Source organism: Hyposmocoma kahamanoa, unplaced genomic scaffold (assembly GCF_003589595.1).
Source record: "Hyposmocoma kahamanoa isolate Upper Pololo Valley unplaced genomic scaffold, ASM358959v1 66, whole genome shotgun sequence".
NCBI classification, from domain to species: domain Eukaryota; kingdom Metazoa; phylum Arthropoda; class Insecta; order Lepidoptera; family Cosmopterigidae; genus Hyposmocoma; species Hyposmocoma kahamanoa.
In genome coordinates, this window is record NW_020653854.1 from 22,151,313 (window position 1) to 22,167,767 (window position 16,455).

The window sequence follows — 16,455 nt, forward strand, 5'->3', positions numbered from 1 at the left end:
TCCTTATTATTTCTGGTTTCGTGTTCTAATTCGACCTGCAATACTTAATAGAAGGTATTGTGTTCTTTTTTATTCTATGTAGTGCCCCAAAGTGAATTCCGTTGCTCTGGTAAACATAGTACAAGAAATTCCCTAGTTAGAGACCAGGGGACCTATAGGGGACTTATGAGGTCGTAAGGAACCAGACATGTCCCAGTTTAAGTGGTAAAACTGAATTGTTTAAATCGTATCATAACCTATACAAAGTTGAACGGGAATTGTACGGCAAGATGAGGAGTTTTAACATTATTATATCTTGAAGATGATATTTAAGAAATTTAATTGTCCTTTGATGTGGAAACTCACTCAAAGGATGAAATTATTGTTAATTTCTTTATAAAGTAGGCTAAGAATTACTAACACAATTGTGGTCCAATTAAGTTGTCTGAATTATATATAATAAATAAATAAAAATATCGAGTTCTTAGGTTTTCGCGATTGTTACACATAGGAAATGAAACTGTTTTTCCGGATTTAAATCGCGTATATTTGTTTTTTTCAAACAAACCGACGTTTCAGGCCCTTTACAGGACCCATGGTCACAGTTGACCATGGGACCATGGAGTCAATACACGACAACATAATGTCGAGTACATTACGTCGATAGGCAAATTTTTTATACAAAGCATTTAAAAAAAAATCAACAATCAAATTATTTTATAAAACATGGCGTTTCTCTTTTGGAACGCAACTGGTTTACACTTCTTGAATAACTATATTCATTGTTAACTACATCTCGCTCTTTAGTTTTACTCGTTAGCTGGCCTCCCCGCACGACGTGCCATTTTTTTCCTGGGGTCGATTTAGAACCTTACGATAACTCAGTTGTCGACCGATTTCTTTCATGTTTCTTCACAACACCCGAATTGAACGTCAAAATCATATTCCAAACCGAACCGAAATGACGTCACAACCGTACGATTACTCGAACTTCACAACAGGCGAAGGCTACAAACGTTATTCAGAACAGTTATCGAATGCAAGTTACCGAACGTCCTATTGTTTACAAAGCAAGAATGTAATATGGAAATCTCTTATTATTTTAAATAAAGTCTGGATGTTGTTCAATTTTATTAATTTATTTTAATGCAAGACTAATGCATTCCTATATATTAGACCCTTTAAGTCTTAAAAATGTATATACATTTATATTTTTAAGGATTTTTATTTTTCTTATAATATATGTATATAATATTCACCGACTAACTCCGCAAAATGCTGTTGGATGACGATATCGTATCCGAATCGAACGTTCAACTCGGAATGTTCTGAATAGCTCGGAAAGCGCAATTCGATTCGACAACGACATCCATTCGAACGATTCGGTTAAAATATCGAAGAGTTCTGAATCGGGGTCCTGTACATTTGCCGCACTCTGGGCATCAATCCGCGAGTACGTCACGCCGACTGGCGAATTAAAGGATTAGGCACCACGATGGCAAGCATTAGGAATAGTGTATTCCATCGATACGATAAGAAGAACTAAAAGCCAATACAAATAAGCCTTAATCAGAATTATTATAAGAGCTCCTCGCAAGCCCCAGGTAGGCAATAGTGTCGGTGATAGTGGCATTACGCGTAACTAGCATTTAATTATGTAATTAATCGCCAAATCAAATACGCATAAATGGCAACCAAATTAGCGTAATTTACGGGAATCTATTGTTATCAGTCCGTAGATGACATAAATTAATACTTACTGAGCAAATATTAAAATCTAGTATATAACGTTTAATCCCTCTCCTATGAAATTTGGTTTGGTGCAGATACGCACTTTTTACCAATACTACATATTATGCGAATTTGCACTATTCCCGACGATAGATTCATTTTAATTTCAGATATTGGCATAATGGAACAAAAAATGCACTAGTGTAAAATTAAGTACCTACAGTGGACATGACAAGTCAAAAAGGATAAAAAAACTTGAGATTTCTGGATTTCAATACTCACTATTTTTTATTTCATTAACAAAATAATCGATATCAGTTCATGGACAATGAAAATTGGGACACGTCCGAAACGTAGAAGTAAATAAAAATATATTTATACGCGACTAAATTTCGATTTCAAAAAAACAATTACAAAGAATTTTCAATAAAAAATCACTATTTTTCATTTTATTCAAACTAATGCTTATTATCACTTTTCGTAAGCCTCATCCTGAATTATTTCTATATGTCACAAGTGCTAGGCTGAGCAACTACAAACCAGACGATGAAAAACTGCTCTACTTTGAGAAAGCGTAGTTGTAATGGCTTCAAAGGTCTAGAATAAACTATCGATTGAAATAAGAAATTGCAATAAAGCCAGAGAGTTTTAAACAACGTTATTTAATTACCTCAACGAAATAACTTTCTACAATATTAGAGATTTCATTTAAAATTGATATAGTATCCTGTTTATGTTCTTTTTAATTTATGACATTTTGTTTATTGTAGTATTGTGACTGATGTTATTTTCTTAGACGGCGTGAATACAGTATACAAAATCATTGCATGAATGTGTATACAGGGTGACAGGTTATACGAGATAAATATTTAAAGAGACGAATGAGTAGCTGACACCTAAACCGAATATGAAAAACAAAATTACATTACATTATTTTTAAATATTTTTCTCTAAAGAAAATACTGCCTCTAACATTTTGTAATATTCTGCGCAAGATTGAACATGCAACGAGTGCCCGTTACCCTTACCGGCCTCTGCCGCATGGTTTCCCACGGGTTTCCCACGCTCGCCAATCCTGTTTTCAGGATTTTATATGATCGGACAAAGTACATCCTATCGTGTAACACTTTCACACATTCTTTAGACAATTATATACCTCCCGTATAAGAAACCTCCCATGTAAACTATTGTAAGTCAAAATACCGTTTTTTGCTTTATTACTTAAATATATCCTTTTTCATGTATACATAGGGTGCACTATAAGTCTCAGGAACTGGCCACTTACATAAACAATATTTAAAAAGTAATTACAACATTTGAAAATGGAACTCTTTGGCTGTAGAATACAGTTTGTTTCATCTGACTGTCACTTGTTTTTACACTGTGGCGTCATTTTAGAAATTGGTTGTCTACATCACCATGAATTTAACTCGTGAAAATTTTCGTAGTATGATTTTCTACGACTTTAAGTGTAATTTAACAGCTCTGAGCTCAGAGCTTTGCTCGACTTCAAATTGCTTTTGATGATGTAGCACCATGCAAGACTACTTGTATAGCTTTATAGCTGGTTTGCAGAATTCAAATGTGAATCTCAGTGACGAATTTCGTGATGGTCGCCCGTCCACTGCTGTGAACAACAAAAACATCGATGCTGTGTGCCGTATGATCAAAACAGACAGGCATGTGACATATCATGAGATTCGGGCATCTTTAGGCATAAGCATGAGTCAAATACAATCAATACTACATAAACATTTGGGTGTGAAAAAGCTGTGCTTTCGGTGGATCCCACACAATTTGACTGAGGCTCAAAAAACGGATCGTGTCACTTGGTGCAATGCCATGCTTACCAGATTCAACGAAGGGGTGTCAAATTTGGTGTGGGGCATAGTAACAGGAGACGAAACATGGATTTTTTAGTTACGACCCCAAAACAAACCAACAATCGAGAGTATGGGTCTTTCGAGGTGAGCCGAAACCAATCAAAGTGGCGCGCGTGGAAAGTGCCTCGAAGCGGATGATTCCTTCTTTTTTTAATAAAACTGGACACGTGACTACTGTTGCTTTGGAGAATCGTTGTACCGTGAATAGTGATTGGTACACGACCATGTATTTGCCGGAAGTTATTCACAAACTCCGTAAAAATAACCGTAAACGCCGTATCATCTTGCACCACGATAATGCCAGTTTTCACACGGCCAGACAGACAAATGAGTTTTTGAAAGTGAACGACGTTGACTTTATGAGCCATCCCGCGTATATATACTGTACATGAGACGTCCCGACCTGGCACCTTGTGACTTTTATTTATTTCCAAAAATTAAGAACCAGTTACGCGGTCACCGATTTTCATCACCTGAAGGCTGTCGAAGAGTATGAAAAATATGTTTCAGAGATTGTCACGGAGGAGTGGCATAAATGTTTTCAAAATTGGTTCATTCATATGAAAAAGTGCATTAATGTTAACGGAGATTATTTTGAGAAATAATAAATTAATTTCTGACCATTTATAGCATTTTTTCTTATTCATTCCGGGAACTTATAGTGCGCCACACGTATTACGGGTTTTACGTTGAAAAGTAACTAATATAATAAATAAATCACTTAGTGTTATGGTTTACTTTCAAAATGAAACTTATACATAAAAAAATATATTTAAGTTAAAAAGCAAAAAATGGTACTTATTTTTACATACAACAACTTACGTGTGAGGTATCAATAATTTTTTCTAAGAGCGTTATTTAACAGTAATTACCTAAACCATTTGATTAAGCAAGACAATTTTCCCGCTTCTTTTCCGACGACTCGCCTCAAGAAAACCAAAATTATTTCGAACAAGACAGAGAAATTTGAATTGCGAATTTAAAATCACAACAGGTTTATGTTTATTATTATAAACGTACACGGAGATACAATTTAACAAACAACTGAAACTCGAAAAACAATTAAGTAACAAAAAATATTATCAATAATTAAATTATTATCTACATGCGTCATCGAGTACTACTTTGATATGATAACATATTTAAGGAGTGTATATGTTATCGGCAATGAATGTAATCCGGTATTTTATACAATGCCTCGGTATTCTATACACAATGCCTAAAACAGAGGCATATTATTTAATGAGAGTGTGTCCCTGCCAACAAACTGTATTGCAGTTTGGCGGGCTTTATTTTGTAAGCCATTTGTTATTTAAACTAATAAACTATTTAATTATTATTATTATTATTAATTATTAATTAGTCAGTCAATGCATGAAATAAACTGTATTATACACGTGGTCTAGGTATTCTACACAAGTACGAACGTGCATTAGGCAATGTACAAAAATTTGTTAAATTTAGGTGCACAAAGCAATCTAAACTGTTTGTGTAAGATTAAGAAGAGCATTTCGTACACGTCCAAGCGTCACAATAGTTCATCTTGTAAGAATAAGTAAGTAATTAAAAGAACGGATAATTAAGTTACAAATGATATATCTGTCTGTCTGTTTAAGACAATCCTTCGATCAAACGAGATGATCCCTATTGTTTCAAAAAAAAAAAAAAATTATAGTAGCAACGAAAACTGATACACTAAATATGCACGCTACAGAAATCAAACTTAACATACTGTTTTTTTATATTAACTGATTATCTGATGCTGTATTTTATAGCATTGAATATTTAGCTTTCGTTTAAAAAACGGTACCCATTATCGTTTTTCACCCAGTTCGCAAACAAATTCGAAAAAAACACAAACAAATTCGATTTTGGCACTCATGAGCCGCAGTCGCGAGACGCTTGCTTCGCTCGCTCGGCTCTTGCAGTTTTTTCATACAATAACCTAACTAAACCCACAGGAGGTCGAACCAGCTCGGAAACGCAAACAGAAATGAGTAATTTAATTTAATTTTGTCTTTCATATAATACTTTGTCAAATCTACGACAGGCATTCTATACAATACCCAGACTTTGTATACAACGTCTGAGCTAGTTAAAAATACTAACTATTTTATACGGATTAGTCGACAAAGGACCCATTCGCAAAATTGCATACTCTTAAAAAAATGCCCTGTTCGCCAAATGACCTATTCTTAAAACGGCCTGTTCGTACAATGACCTATTCTTATAGTGGCCTGTTAGTAGAATGACTTATTCTTAAAAAGACCTGTTCGCCAAATGCCTTCTTTTAGTTGTGTAATTAGTGTTACCTAAAGAACCCCGGTATTGTACAGAATGAATAGGTATTTTATATAACCTCTAAATTATACCCATTGCCGTTAACATTTTTAATGTATTGCAAAATATGTACGTAAAATGTACTTAAAATGCACTTAATGTACACGCGTGTAAATAAGTAATTGAGTACATAACGCGACACACACGCGCACATTTGCTTAAAAATATAATTTTTTTTTTTAGGAATACTCATACGTAACAAGTATGTATTTTTCTGAGTGTTTTTTCTGAGTGTTCGATCTTTGTATTAATAATTATAACAAACTAGTGGAGTAATTTCACAAAAAATAATTGAATATCAATTCAATAAAAATTTAATTAGTTATGACTAGTTAGACATAAACGACTCTATTTCGCATACTATAACAACGATTCAAAGTGTCAAGTTTTTACTAATTGCAATACCTATGTACTTTTCCTTTTTTTAAAAACGACTTCAAAAAAGGAACGTCCACCTTTTTCTAATGCTAATTCGACTGTTTTTTTTGTGTATTTTACGCTATTACTCCGGCATTTGTGAACCGATTTTGATGATTCTGTTTTTGTTGGAAAGAGGGTACCTTAATATTGGTCCCATTAATATTTTAAGAAAATGTTCCACCTCTAAGGGTGACAACTAGGGGATGAATACGGTTTTGCGCAATTTCCAAAAACCAATTTCATTAAAACTTGACAAATAGATGTAATTCCACGAGCTATTGAGGTCGGTTTTTTGTAATAAATAATTATTAGAATATATATAGTTTTAAATAATTATTGTAAACAAGAACTATATTGGTGCAATACAGTGACTTTTGTAGGAGGAAAAAGGCAAGAGAAATTTAACTAAGCAAACTTTGAGCATTATATGCATTGGTACCTTTTTTCCGGAGTTGAACTTTCAAAAATTCTTTTACACTGAGGACACTACGAGATTTCGGTCTTAATATAACTAAAATTGGAGGCTCATCACAACCGTATCTAATCAGTAATCAGATATCATAAATGAGTACGCACTGCGATAGCAGTAATCTAAATTTACGTATCGAACGAAATTCAAATCTGACACATGTTTCGGTATAGTATTTATTTAAAATGTACATCCGGGTTCGTCAACATTTAATTAACATTATCTGTTTTAAAAGCCTATTCTACCTCAAATGGTGTTGGTTTTTTCTGCATAACAGTGAAACTGTTGAATCAATCACTTTGAAAAAAATGTATAATAAAATTAAAAATATACACTAATTATAGTATACGGTGTAAAAACACGATTGCTAAACATTTTCAGGATACAAAAAAAAATTACTTCGAAATTTTACAAGAAAACAGCTGTAGCCAATATGTACTTGACATGTACCAATGATTTTCTTTTTAAATCAACTAAAATAAAAACACGTATACTATACGATATACATTTTTCAAATGGCTTTAATTTCGTTTGTAAAAGAATAAATCGACTCATCCGTAGAACAAAGATCTATGTTCAAGACTACTTGTTCTCAGGACATAGTACATTTCATTCGTTGCTGTGGATGTCAGATCGACCGACGTTCGATGTTATATTTCCGATGTATAAATTCTCAAAACACCTTTACATAGGCCTTAGTTTGAATAACGAAATTGTTCTCGTGATGTGCTTATTTTCTTTTCGTTATATAATCACATCGGACTTTGTTCTTCGGATGAGTCGAAATTCTGAAATAAAGCCAGTGTCCCTGTCGCTCGACCTAAGCAAAATAAATCGTATTAGTACGGGAAAAAATTTGATTCGAGCTGGGGTAGTATCAACTCTGCAAGCTGTACTTGTTCTGGTATACTATGACCTTAGTATAATAAGACCAAGTAAGGCAAGTCTTGTTTGTTCAGCGCGTCAGTGCCTACACTTCCCTCGGAGCATAGGGTTGTCACATTATCATTTCAGTTGTACAGGTTGTAAACAAAATTTGAAAAATTTAAGGTGTTCATCACAGTATCCTCGTGATATAACGAAATAATCCTTGTTAAATGCAGTATTTACGTGCTGATATTTTTATACCAGCATCGCGGATAAATATCTTGATTATGACTATGAAATAGAAATGAGATGCTGAACAATTCTGTATTCGAGGCACTCTTGTTCAAACAACCACAAACACAAAAATATATACGTCAAATATTTGATGTTATTTTATTAATACCGAGAATTGCGTCAATTCTACAACAAATGATACGTGTGACGACCCGGGATATGCAACGCGAATGTATATGAACCCCTGACGTACGTCAAGGTGACTACTACCAGGATACGGCAGCGATAACACTTTCGCATGTCACTGGGAACATTGGAGACCATCATTTTCATAAATAACGTATACAATGGTAGGAGGGAGGGAGAAAATGATCGCTATTGACATGCTAAATGGCACTTAATATAACACAGTCCAGAATTTTATTTAATATGTAAATAATTGTGATGTTGTGATGTAAATAATTGATTTTAGGCAACGTTCTTACTTACATACCTATGCATGGAAGCCTACGGAATATTTTTTCAAGCGGCAATATTGACTATGTGATTCACTAACACAACAAAAATAAATAAACAGACAAACCCGAAGTACGTAGTACATTTTGTAAAACACAATGTGTAATCAGCACTAAAATGAGTAGTATTGTAATAATAACTTTTTTTAATCACCTTAACAATATTATACGTCATAAACCATGATACGAAAGTAAATGCGATTAAGTAGATAGTATAAACGTAAGATTTGTATTCAGTTTTTATTTATAGTCAGAACAATAGCTATTTGCTCGCGCCGAATGTCGTGTCTAGTTAATAAAATGGATTTCAAAATTATCACTAAAAGGTCGCTCATATTATAATAGATCATGGTCTTATTTGTGATCAGGAAGTAATTCAAATATCAAGCATTCCATTCCCACGCTGGCGCTGTATGTCAATTATGTGGAAACATTGTTTGCTCATAAAATTGCAATTGCGTCTTTCTTATAAGTCTTAGTTAATCTACAGTAACTTTGCCAGTTAAAGTAAGTATTTGTGAATTTCATTTATTTTGTTAACCATAACGTTTTGATATAGTTGCAAAATCTCAATGGTTGATTGCTTAGGAGTTCCTTAAAATTGTATAGGTTAAGTCAAAACAAGTTTCAGAATTACCTCGTAGATTATTTTTAATCTCCCTTGTTTCCGAGGAAAATATGTTGGTCCTGGGAGACTCCATATCGTCTACCAGCAGCCACTTCAAGCATAGGGCATAGTGAATGCTTTCATCATCTTCCTTTTGGATGTGTAGGTATAAGTATTCCATTCCGTGTTTTAAAGTGTTATGTGTTTATGTTTTAAAGAGAACGCCGGCTAAGACTGAAAAACAGCACTATGCTGAGGCGTCGCCCTTTTCATCGACAGTTAGTATAGAATTCAGAGTAGCTCATAGTTTATTAATACCATGTGTATATAAAGTAATATACACATGGTATTTATATATAAACATCATGTGATGTTCTATACAATATTCTACATAACATGTGTGTTTCATGAATAGTCATATTTATTTATTTTTACGTGACAGTTTCCAGACTTAGGGTAAATTCAAATTATACAGGTATACATGATAATACAAATAATCTCAATACAGAGTACTAAAAAAACCGACCTCAAAAGTACGTGGAATTATATAGATTTTAAGACTTTCGTGGCTATTCACTAAATGATTATCACTAATTTCAGGTTTCTTACCACGGTATGACTTCTTTTTATTTTCCCGATATTTCGGAACGGTTGCACGCTCCATGATCACGGGTTGACTGGACGGCGGTAGATGACAGCTTTAAGAGCAGACATATCTGTCTACCCTCTTACGATGTCGACGACATATAATTACCATGTTTTATTGAAATCGGTTACCGGGTAGTTCGCAAACCCAGACCATCCCCTAGTTCGCCAGTAAAATATAATAAAAATCTGTTCTCACTTCTCAAAGTATATTGAGAGAGACAAACGCCTTGAATTGGAGAATAGCAAAATCAACCATTAAATTAATTGCTGCTTATAATAAAATTTAGGCGCTATTTATAAAAATTAATCTTCATGCGTGAACAGCGCCCTTAGAGGTGGATGATTTTCTTCAAAATTAAATGGGACCACTATGGAGATACCCTCTTTCCAACGAAAAAAGAATCATGAAAATCGGTTCACCAATACCGGAGTTATCGCGTAACATACATACAAATAAAAACATACAGTCGAATTGAGAACCTCCACCTTTTTTTTTTAAGTCGGTAAACTACTTATCATCTTGACTGTTTTATAACAAAATTTTATTTTTGAAGCCATAGATTCGTTAATTCTTCAAAAAGAGTGAATTTTCCGAAAAAAGATGTTTTTGCTTGAACGTAATTAGTTAGCCAAATTAATTTTATGTTTTATGACTTCAATTACTGTATATTCTAAAGACGTATTGGACTACACGTCAAAGTTGCAAACAGACGCTAGACGCTAGGCCAAGCACTTTGAATGGTACGGGCGGACGTAGCCAATAGATCCACGCCCGTGGCCTTGAGAACGCTACGAGAGTCTACGCACACTTCATTTACAGGCACTCACGCCCGCCGCCCCTCCGAATAAGACCTTATAATCATGGTTAATGCTGGAAATGAAAAAGGTTTGTTCTACGTGCACTAATGTACTGATAGTGACTGTGATAAGGAGTACCATAAAAAATAAATGCAGACCGATGTCAATATTGGCTTCGTAGTTAGTTAATATCAAAACTTTCCCCTAATAAATAAAGTGATAAATAATGCAGCATACCGTATCAATTTAACAGTTAAACCGTCGAATTCAAACACTCCGAAACCACAAATTATAGCTTGGTTACATCGACATAATATTCCAAATAACACAAACTCATTAAAGATCGATTTATATAACATTATTAAAAAAAATAGAATGATATTCGGAGTTTGCTATTGACCGCATATATCTAAGAATATTGCTCTACATTTTACTATTGCCACCATATAAACCGATTTTGAATGCAATTGAAAACATTTGGTCTCAAATTAACTACACGTTATTAAACATGTATATTGGAAAAAAAACATGATTGGATCGAGAGAAAGGAAAAAGTATGTGATTATGCAATAAAATGTGAGGATGAATATACAAAATTTGAACCATACATGACCAATATTATAACAAATACCTGTTCGAGCAGCGCAGAAAGTGATTGTTCCATCGATGGCGAACATAAAAACAAACAATAAAGTACGTAGTTTTGAATTCAAATTATTATAGATGACAAATCTAATACTTAATTGGCATGGAAATTAACATCCGTGTTTATTCGGAAACCCGATGATTGCCGAGAGGAGTAAAGATAATAAATATAATATAAATATAATAGAAGCACTATATATAAGAACATACGGATTTATTCCATAGGCTATAATGAGTTCCATTCTCGTGGACCCCCATTAACGTCTTATGCACCCCCTATTTTTTTCCTGAAATTGACCACTTGTTGACGAGACTGGATTCCTTGGTGGTCAATACAGACCATTTTGGGGAACACCTGGAGGTCGATATAGACCACTTTGGGGTTAAGTGTTTTAGACAGACTTGAAATTGAACTATTGCTAAGAATGTGTTTGTTAAAATCACCTGCAACAATAAGCTGCATGTTTTCTTTTATTAATTTATTTAGCATCCCTTTTATTACTTTGTATTTCTTTTATTATGTTGTATAGTTCCCATGAGGGTCGAGCGGTTGGGGTAACGCCACAATATGAACTTTAATTATTTTGTGCTGAGAGTATCTCCTGGACATCTGTCGAACTTCATGAAGGAGGTGTTTTGGGTGAAGGACATATCATCAATGTTTCGGAGCCCGGTTACCGGACACCCGCGTTGGGTTACACGTCGTAATCCATACGTGTAAATAATTAGTCTTTTCTTACATTATTATGTATGTTAGTCTATAATGTATGTATTTATAGATCTAAGTAACCAGATTATAAATAAATTTAAAAAATGTTCTTTCTACATATTTCATGTTACTTCTTATGAATGTAGTTATTCCGCCATGCGAAGCGTGATGTCTATTTTTGCAAAAGTTGGCAATGCATAGTTCTCAAGATGTATTAGTTATTTGTAAGTTTTAGACAAGTAAAGAACGCGATTTGATCCCATTAATTGAAAGATACAATGCTAGAATATTTATTATTTTGTACTATATAGAAGTATGTTGTTGTTAACGTTAGTTTTTTAAATTTACATGTCGCACTGTTAATACAATAACGTATTAACTTAAAAAGTGTATTTTTTCAGAATCGATGAAAAAGGAATTACTCACTTCCCGAGAAAGATCATTAAAATTTAAATAATTGTAGGTTAATTAAATAATTGTAGGTTAAAGTTTATTACAGGCATCTTAACAGTTTTCTACTTGCCTTATATATTTAACAATAAAAGGGAAAAAATAATTTCATATTTTTGAGTAAGGACTGTTTTCTAAGCTAGTTACAAAAAGTTTGTCTCATTTTGAGTTAAGTAGATATCTTTTAAATGTTTCTTACAATATTCTATCGACCATTTTATTGACGTGTAGAAAATCAAATTTTACATTCAGCAATGGTATAATCTTGAATTTCACGAATTTTATATTTTATGAGTTACAACACTATTGTAATCGCAGTGCAATTTGTTCTAGTTGTAGTAATGAGGGCAAATCTTAATATTCAATATTCTAATATCGACACATTATGGACCCTTTCAGGCAAAACATAGTAGAAACAAAGACAGTAAGTAGTAAGAATGAGATATCCCACGTTCAGATGGTCCTTAGGTGGAACGAATACAAAGTAAACAGACGGCAACCACGGAGGAAAGCTAAAAGTAAACGTCCTGACGTTTTAACCACTGCACTTTTTTTGCAGTATTCGATGTGCGTTTGTATGTGTGTGCGTTGTTTTGCAGGACAAACACCGTGTGAATGGTTCTATATCTAATGCGCATATATTGTTTATTGCGTTCGGATTTATACTGCAAAAAAGTGCAGCCCAATGCCATGTGAACGGGGGGTAAGGCAACCAGCGTTCATGCCTAACGTGAAAGAAATAACGGACAAAATCGGAACAGTATTAAAAAAGTACAGTATAAAATTGTGTTTACGCCGTTTTCTAAGGTCGCGGGGCATGGGAGATCACCTAAGGATGTAATCCCCTTTCAATCTCCGGGCGTTTACAAGACTGATTGCAGTCGTGGGAGTTCCTACATGGAGCACATAAAACGCACCATAGCGGAAAGAGTCAAAGAACATATCACGGCTGTTAAGAACCATCAGCTCAATTAGTATGTCATAATAATAATAATAATAATAATAACGCACACACTCAACATAGCCCCGCACTAGGGAAACCCTGTGTCGCGGGTGCCATGGACACACATAGACAACCACAAATTACACCCAAACTCACGAGAGAAATAAATGTAGGCCATACAAATATTTCTCCCGGCCCGGGAATCGAACCTGGGACCTCTGCGTGGCAGTCCGGCATGGTAACCGTTCGGCCACAGAGGCAGTTAATATGTCATAGCAATCATTCACTTCATAATGCCAAGATTCTTTCTACAGAACGTCTCATCACAATAGTAGATTATTTTAATTAAAAAACACCGTAATATCAACCGAGAAGACGGTTTTAAGTTTTCAATCGTCATGGGATCCAGTTATCAGCAAATGTAACCGACATCAAATATCGTCCGATAAATCGCCGGATGTCGTGAGTGTTGTGTTGGTCTAGTGACAACTCTAGTGCATAAATAAATAATGAAGATCAAGTGCGGGTAGTAAGAAAATCTCGCACGGCTAGAAGATTACGACACCCGTCTCTTCAGTCCCTTCGAGACTATGGACGTTGCAATACGTCCGAAACGTCGAGGTAATTAAAATATGTTTTATACATGATTAAGTCCCGAATTAAAAATCAAGTAATTACTTTTATCTAGTAAATAAAAGTAAATGCGAACTCACCAAGAGCATCAAGTTCGGCAGCTAGTTCATCATCATCGATCTCAGGCATGCCATACTGCCGGCCTAAGGCTTCCTGTACTTCGTCTGCTTGCTCCATCATGTCTGCCAATTCGTCATTAACATCCTGGAACAACCCAATAATATTAATTACTCTCATTTCCATAACCTATAATAAAATTCTATTCATTGTACATTATTATCATAAGCAACCTATATGTATTTCACTGTTAAACAAAGGTTGGCTCTGAGGTTTTAAGACATTCAAAATGATTATAAACATTAATGAAATTTGTATGTGCCAGTAAATTTGTAATAGTTAACAGAGAAAATGCATTACAATGACAATTTCACAATACAATATGCAGCAATAAGGAAAATCTTGATACATTGCAATACATCAATTTGTTTGTTATAATTATTATTAGAAAGATCGAACACTCAGAAAAAATTCCTTCTTGTCTTTCCTGTATCCAACTTTGTACAGCCATCAGGGAGCAGTATTGGGTAGGGAGATGCAGAGGAGTTTCAACCACCTAGTAGGCAGAATCTACACTCTCAATGACACTCACTGAAAGCAAGTTTATTCTCTTTACCTCAATATTATCAATGTTAATCTTTTTAAACTCCTTCTTCATCTGGGTAACACCGTCCTTCATGGCAGCAATGGTGGAATGCGTGTCTTTGAGAGTTTGCGTTGCGTAATTGGCTTGCTCCATGTTAAATGACTGAGCACGAAGGTTCTCTAGTTGTTGTTCATACCTGTAATCATTTCATAATAATTTTATCAAGACACATAACCGCATGGAGTTCAGTAAAAAATAAAAACAGGCATATGGATTGAAATGTGTTGAAAATACCATATCTAAAAAACCCTTCAGTTCTCAGGCTCTTTAGTCTCTTACTTATGAACATGAAGTGTGCTTTAATTCAGTTACACCTTTTTGTTCCCTAACTCTAAGTCAGTGGACCTTTATTGGCCATCCATTAGAACCAGTATTGGGTCGACCGCGGGCCCTTCACACCGCGGCCGAGTGATTAAACTAGGCCAAATATCAATTTCCTACCAACAGCTAGCAGTCTTTCTCACTTTTAGTACAGTTCGGCACATTGCGTGACAAAAATGTTATAATTGAATATTTTTCCTAGCAGGCGAGGTTTGACTTGAATATCTTGGGTCAAGGATCAAAATTTGGGGTTCATAGCAACCTGAAGTTTTTTTTTTAATTTTATGATACCAAATGAGTGGACGAAGAAATTGTGCGCCTAATATTAAGTGACACACCTGTCCCTTGCAAGCAACTCAGAGCTTTAAATCACAAAGATTTAGGGACTCTGCCTTTGTACCTGTCACTCTGAGATATACGTTGGCAAGTTCCGAGTCCTGTAATTTCACCAAAATTATATTTTTATGTTAGTTTCAAAATGCATGCAAAGTTTGTGGAACAAAAGCGACGCTCTCTTCGCTTCTACTATCACTCCAATTATGAAAATAGAGCAAATGCAATTGGCAATAACATGAAGTATGGTACTTTCATACAGTGACAGAAAACCTCATGAGTTTTATATTTGTATTGTAGACGGTACTGGCCAACTATTTAGCTTCAAAAGCACAGAATCTGTGTTTAATAATTAACTTATATTGAACTACATGAAAAAGTTACTGGCTTTGCCTGTGGTTCAAACGTCACAAAAAAACCATTACCATAAAGAATAACAATTATTTCTTTTATTTTTTATCCTGATAAGAATAAAATAGGATATAGAACTGATATCTATTCACCATAACAGCTAATAATATAACAATAACTTTGAACTTTCTATTGCTTTTTAATTATTTGTAAAGCCGTTAGCCAAATTCCTCATTAAAAAAAACACATTCTAAAAAAACAGAGATAATATAAACTATCTAAATTTAAGAAACTACAAGCGTTTCATACACAAATTATCCATAAAGAAAAATAATAGTTATTATAAAGGAATCGTACATTTTTTTCTGCTTTAATACCCTCATAGCCTTTTGTTTTACTGCGTTTTTAGCGGGACCTTCTCGCATTTTATTCATTTGATCTTTATACTTCCTCAATTCAGACTCCAGTTTCGTCACCTTCTGTTCAATGTTATCTGCTCTGCTGTCCACCTAAAGAATTACAAACATCATGATTACGATTACATTAATATCGATGAATCATAGACTGGTACCAAATACACCTTAGTACGAAAACATGATCATGTAAGTCACTCACATTCTGAATACAATCATTTATGCTGGGACCAGGTTCTTTGGGTTTTCCTCTACCAAATAATCGGTTCATTGTGACTTATTAATAAAGAATATTTCTTCAAAAATCGAAATACTTTTTTGTAGATACACACTGACGAAATAATTTTTACTTCACAACAAATTTGACATTTGAAATTCGATGTTGCAATATTACAAACAATATATTTTACTATTACAACGACAGTGGCAAACTCCCTTTAACTCTGCGCTTTTATTTTCTTAA

The 16,455-nt window shown here is 34.3% G+C and overlaps 1 protein-coding gene across 1 annotated transcript; it reads right to left on the reverse strand.

The window, feature by feature from the left end:
• Positions 1 to 13,894: 13,894 nt before the first annotated feature.
• LOC113231966 (charged multivesicular body protein 5) lies at positions 13,895 to 16,341 on the reverse strand. Its single transcript, XM_026466538.1, has 4 exons — positions 16,195 to 16,341; positions 15,937 to 16,088; positions 14,545 to 14,710; positions 13,895 to 14,075 (listed from the first exon to the last, which is right to left on the reverse strand). The coding sequence occupies exons 1-4, from the start codon at positions 16,261 to 16,263 to the stop codon at positions 13,923 to 13,925; spliced, it is 540 nt and encodes a 179-aa protein (XP_026322323.1). The 5' UTR covers positions 16,264 to 16,341; the 3' UTR covers positions 13,895 to 13,922.
• Positions 16,342 to 16,455: the final 114 nt, after the last annotated feature.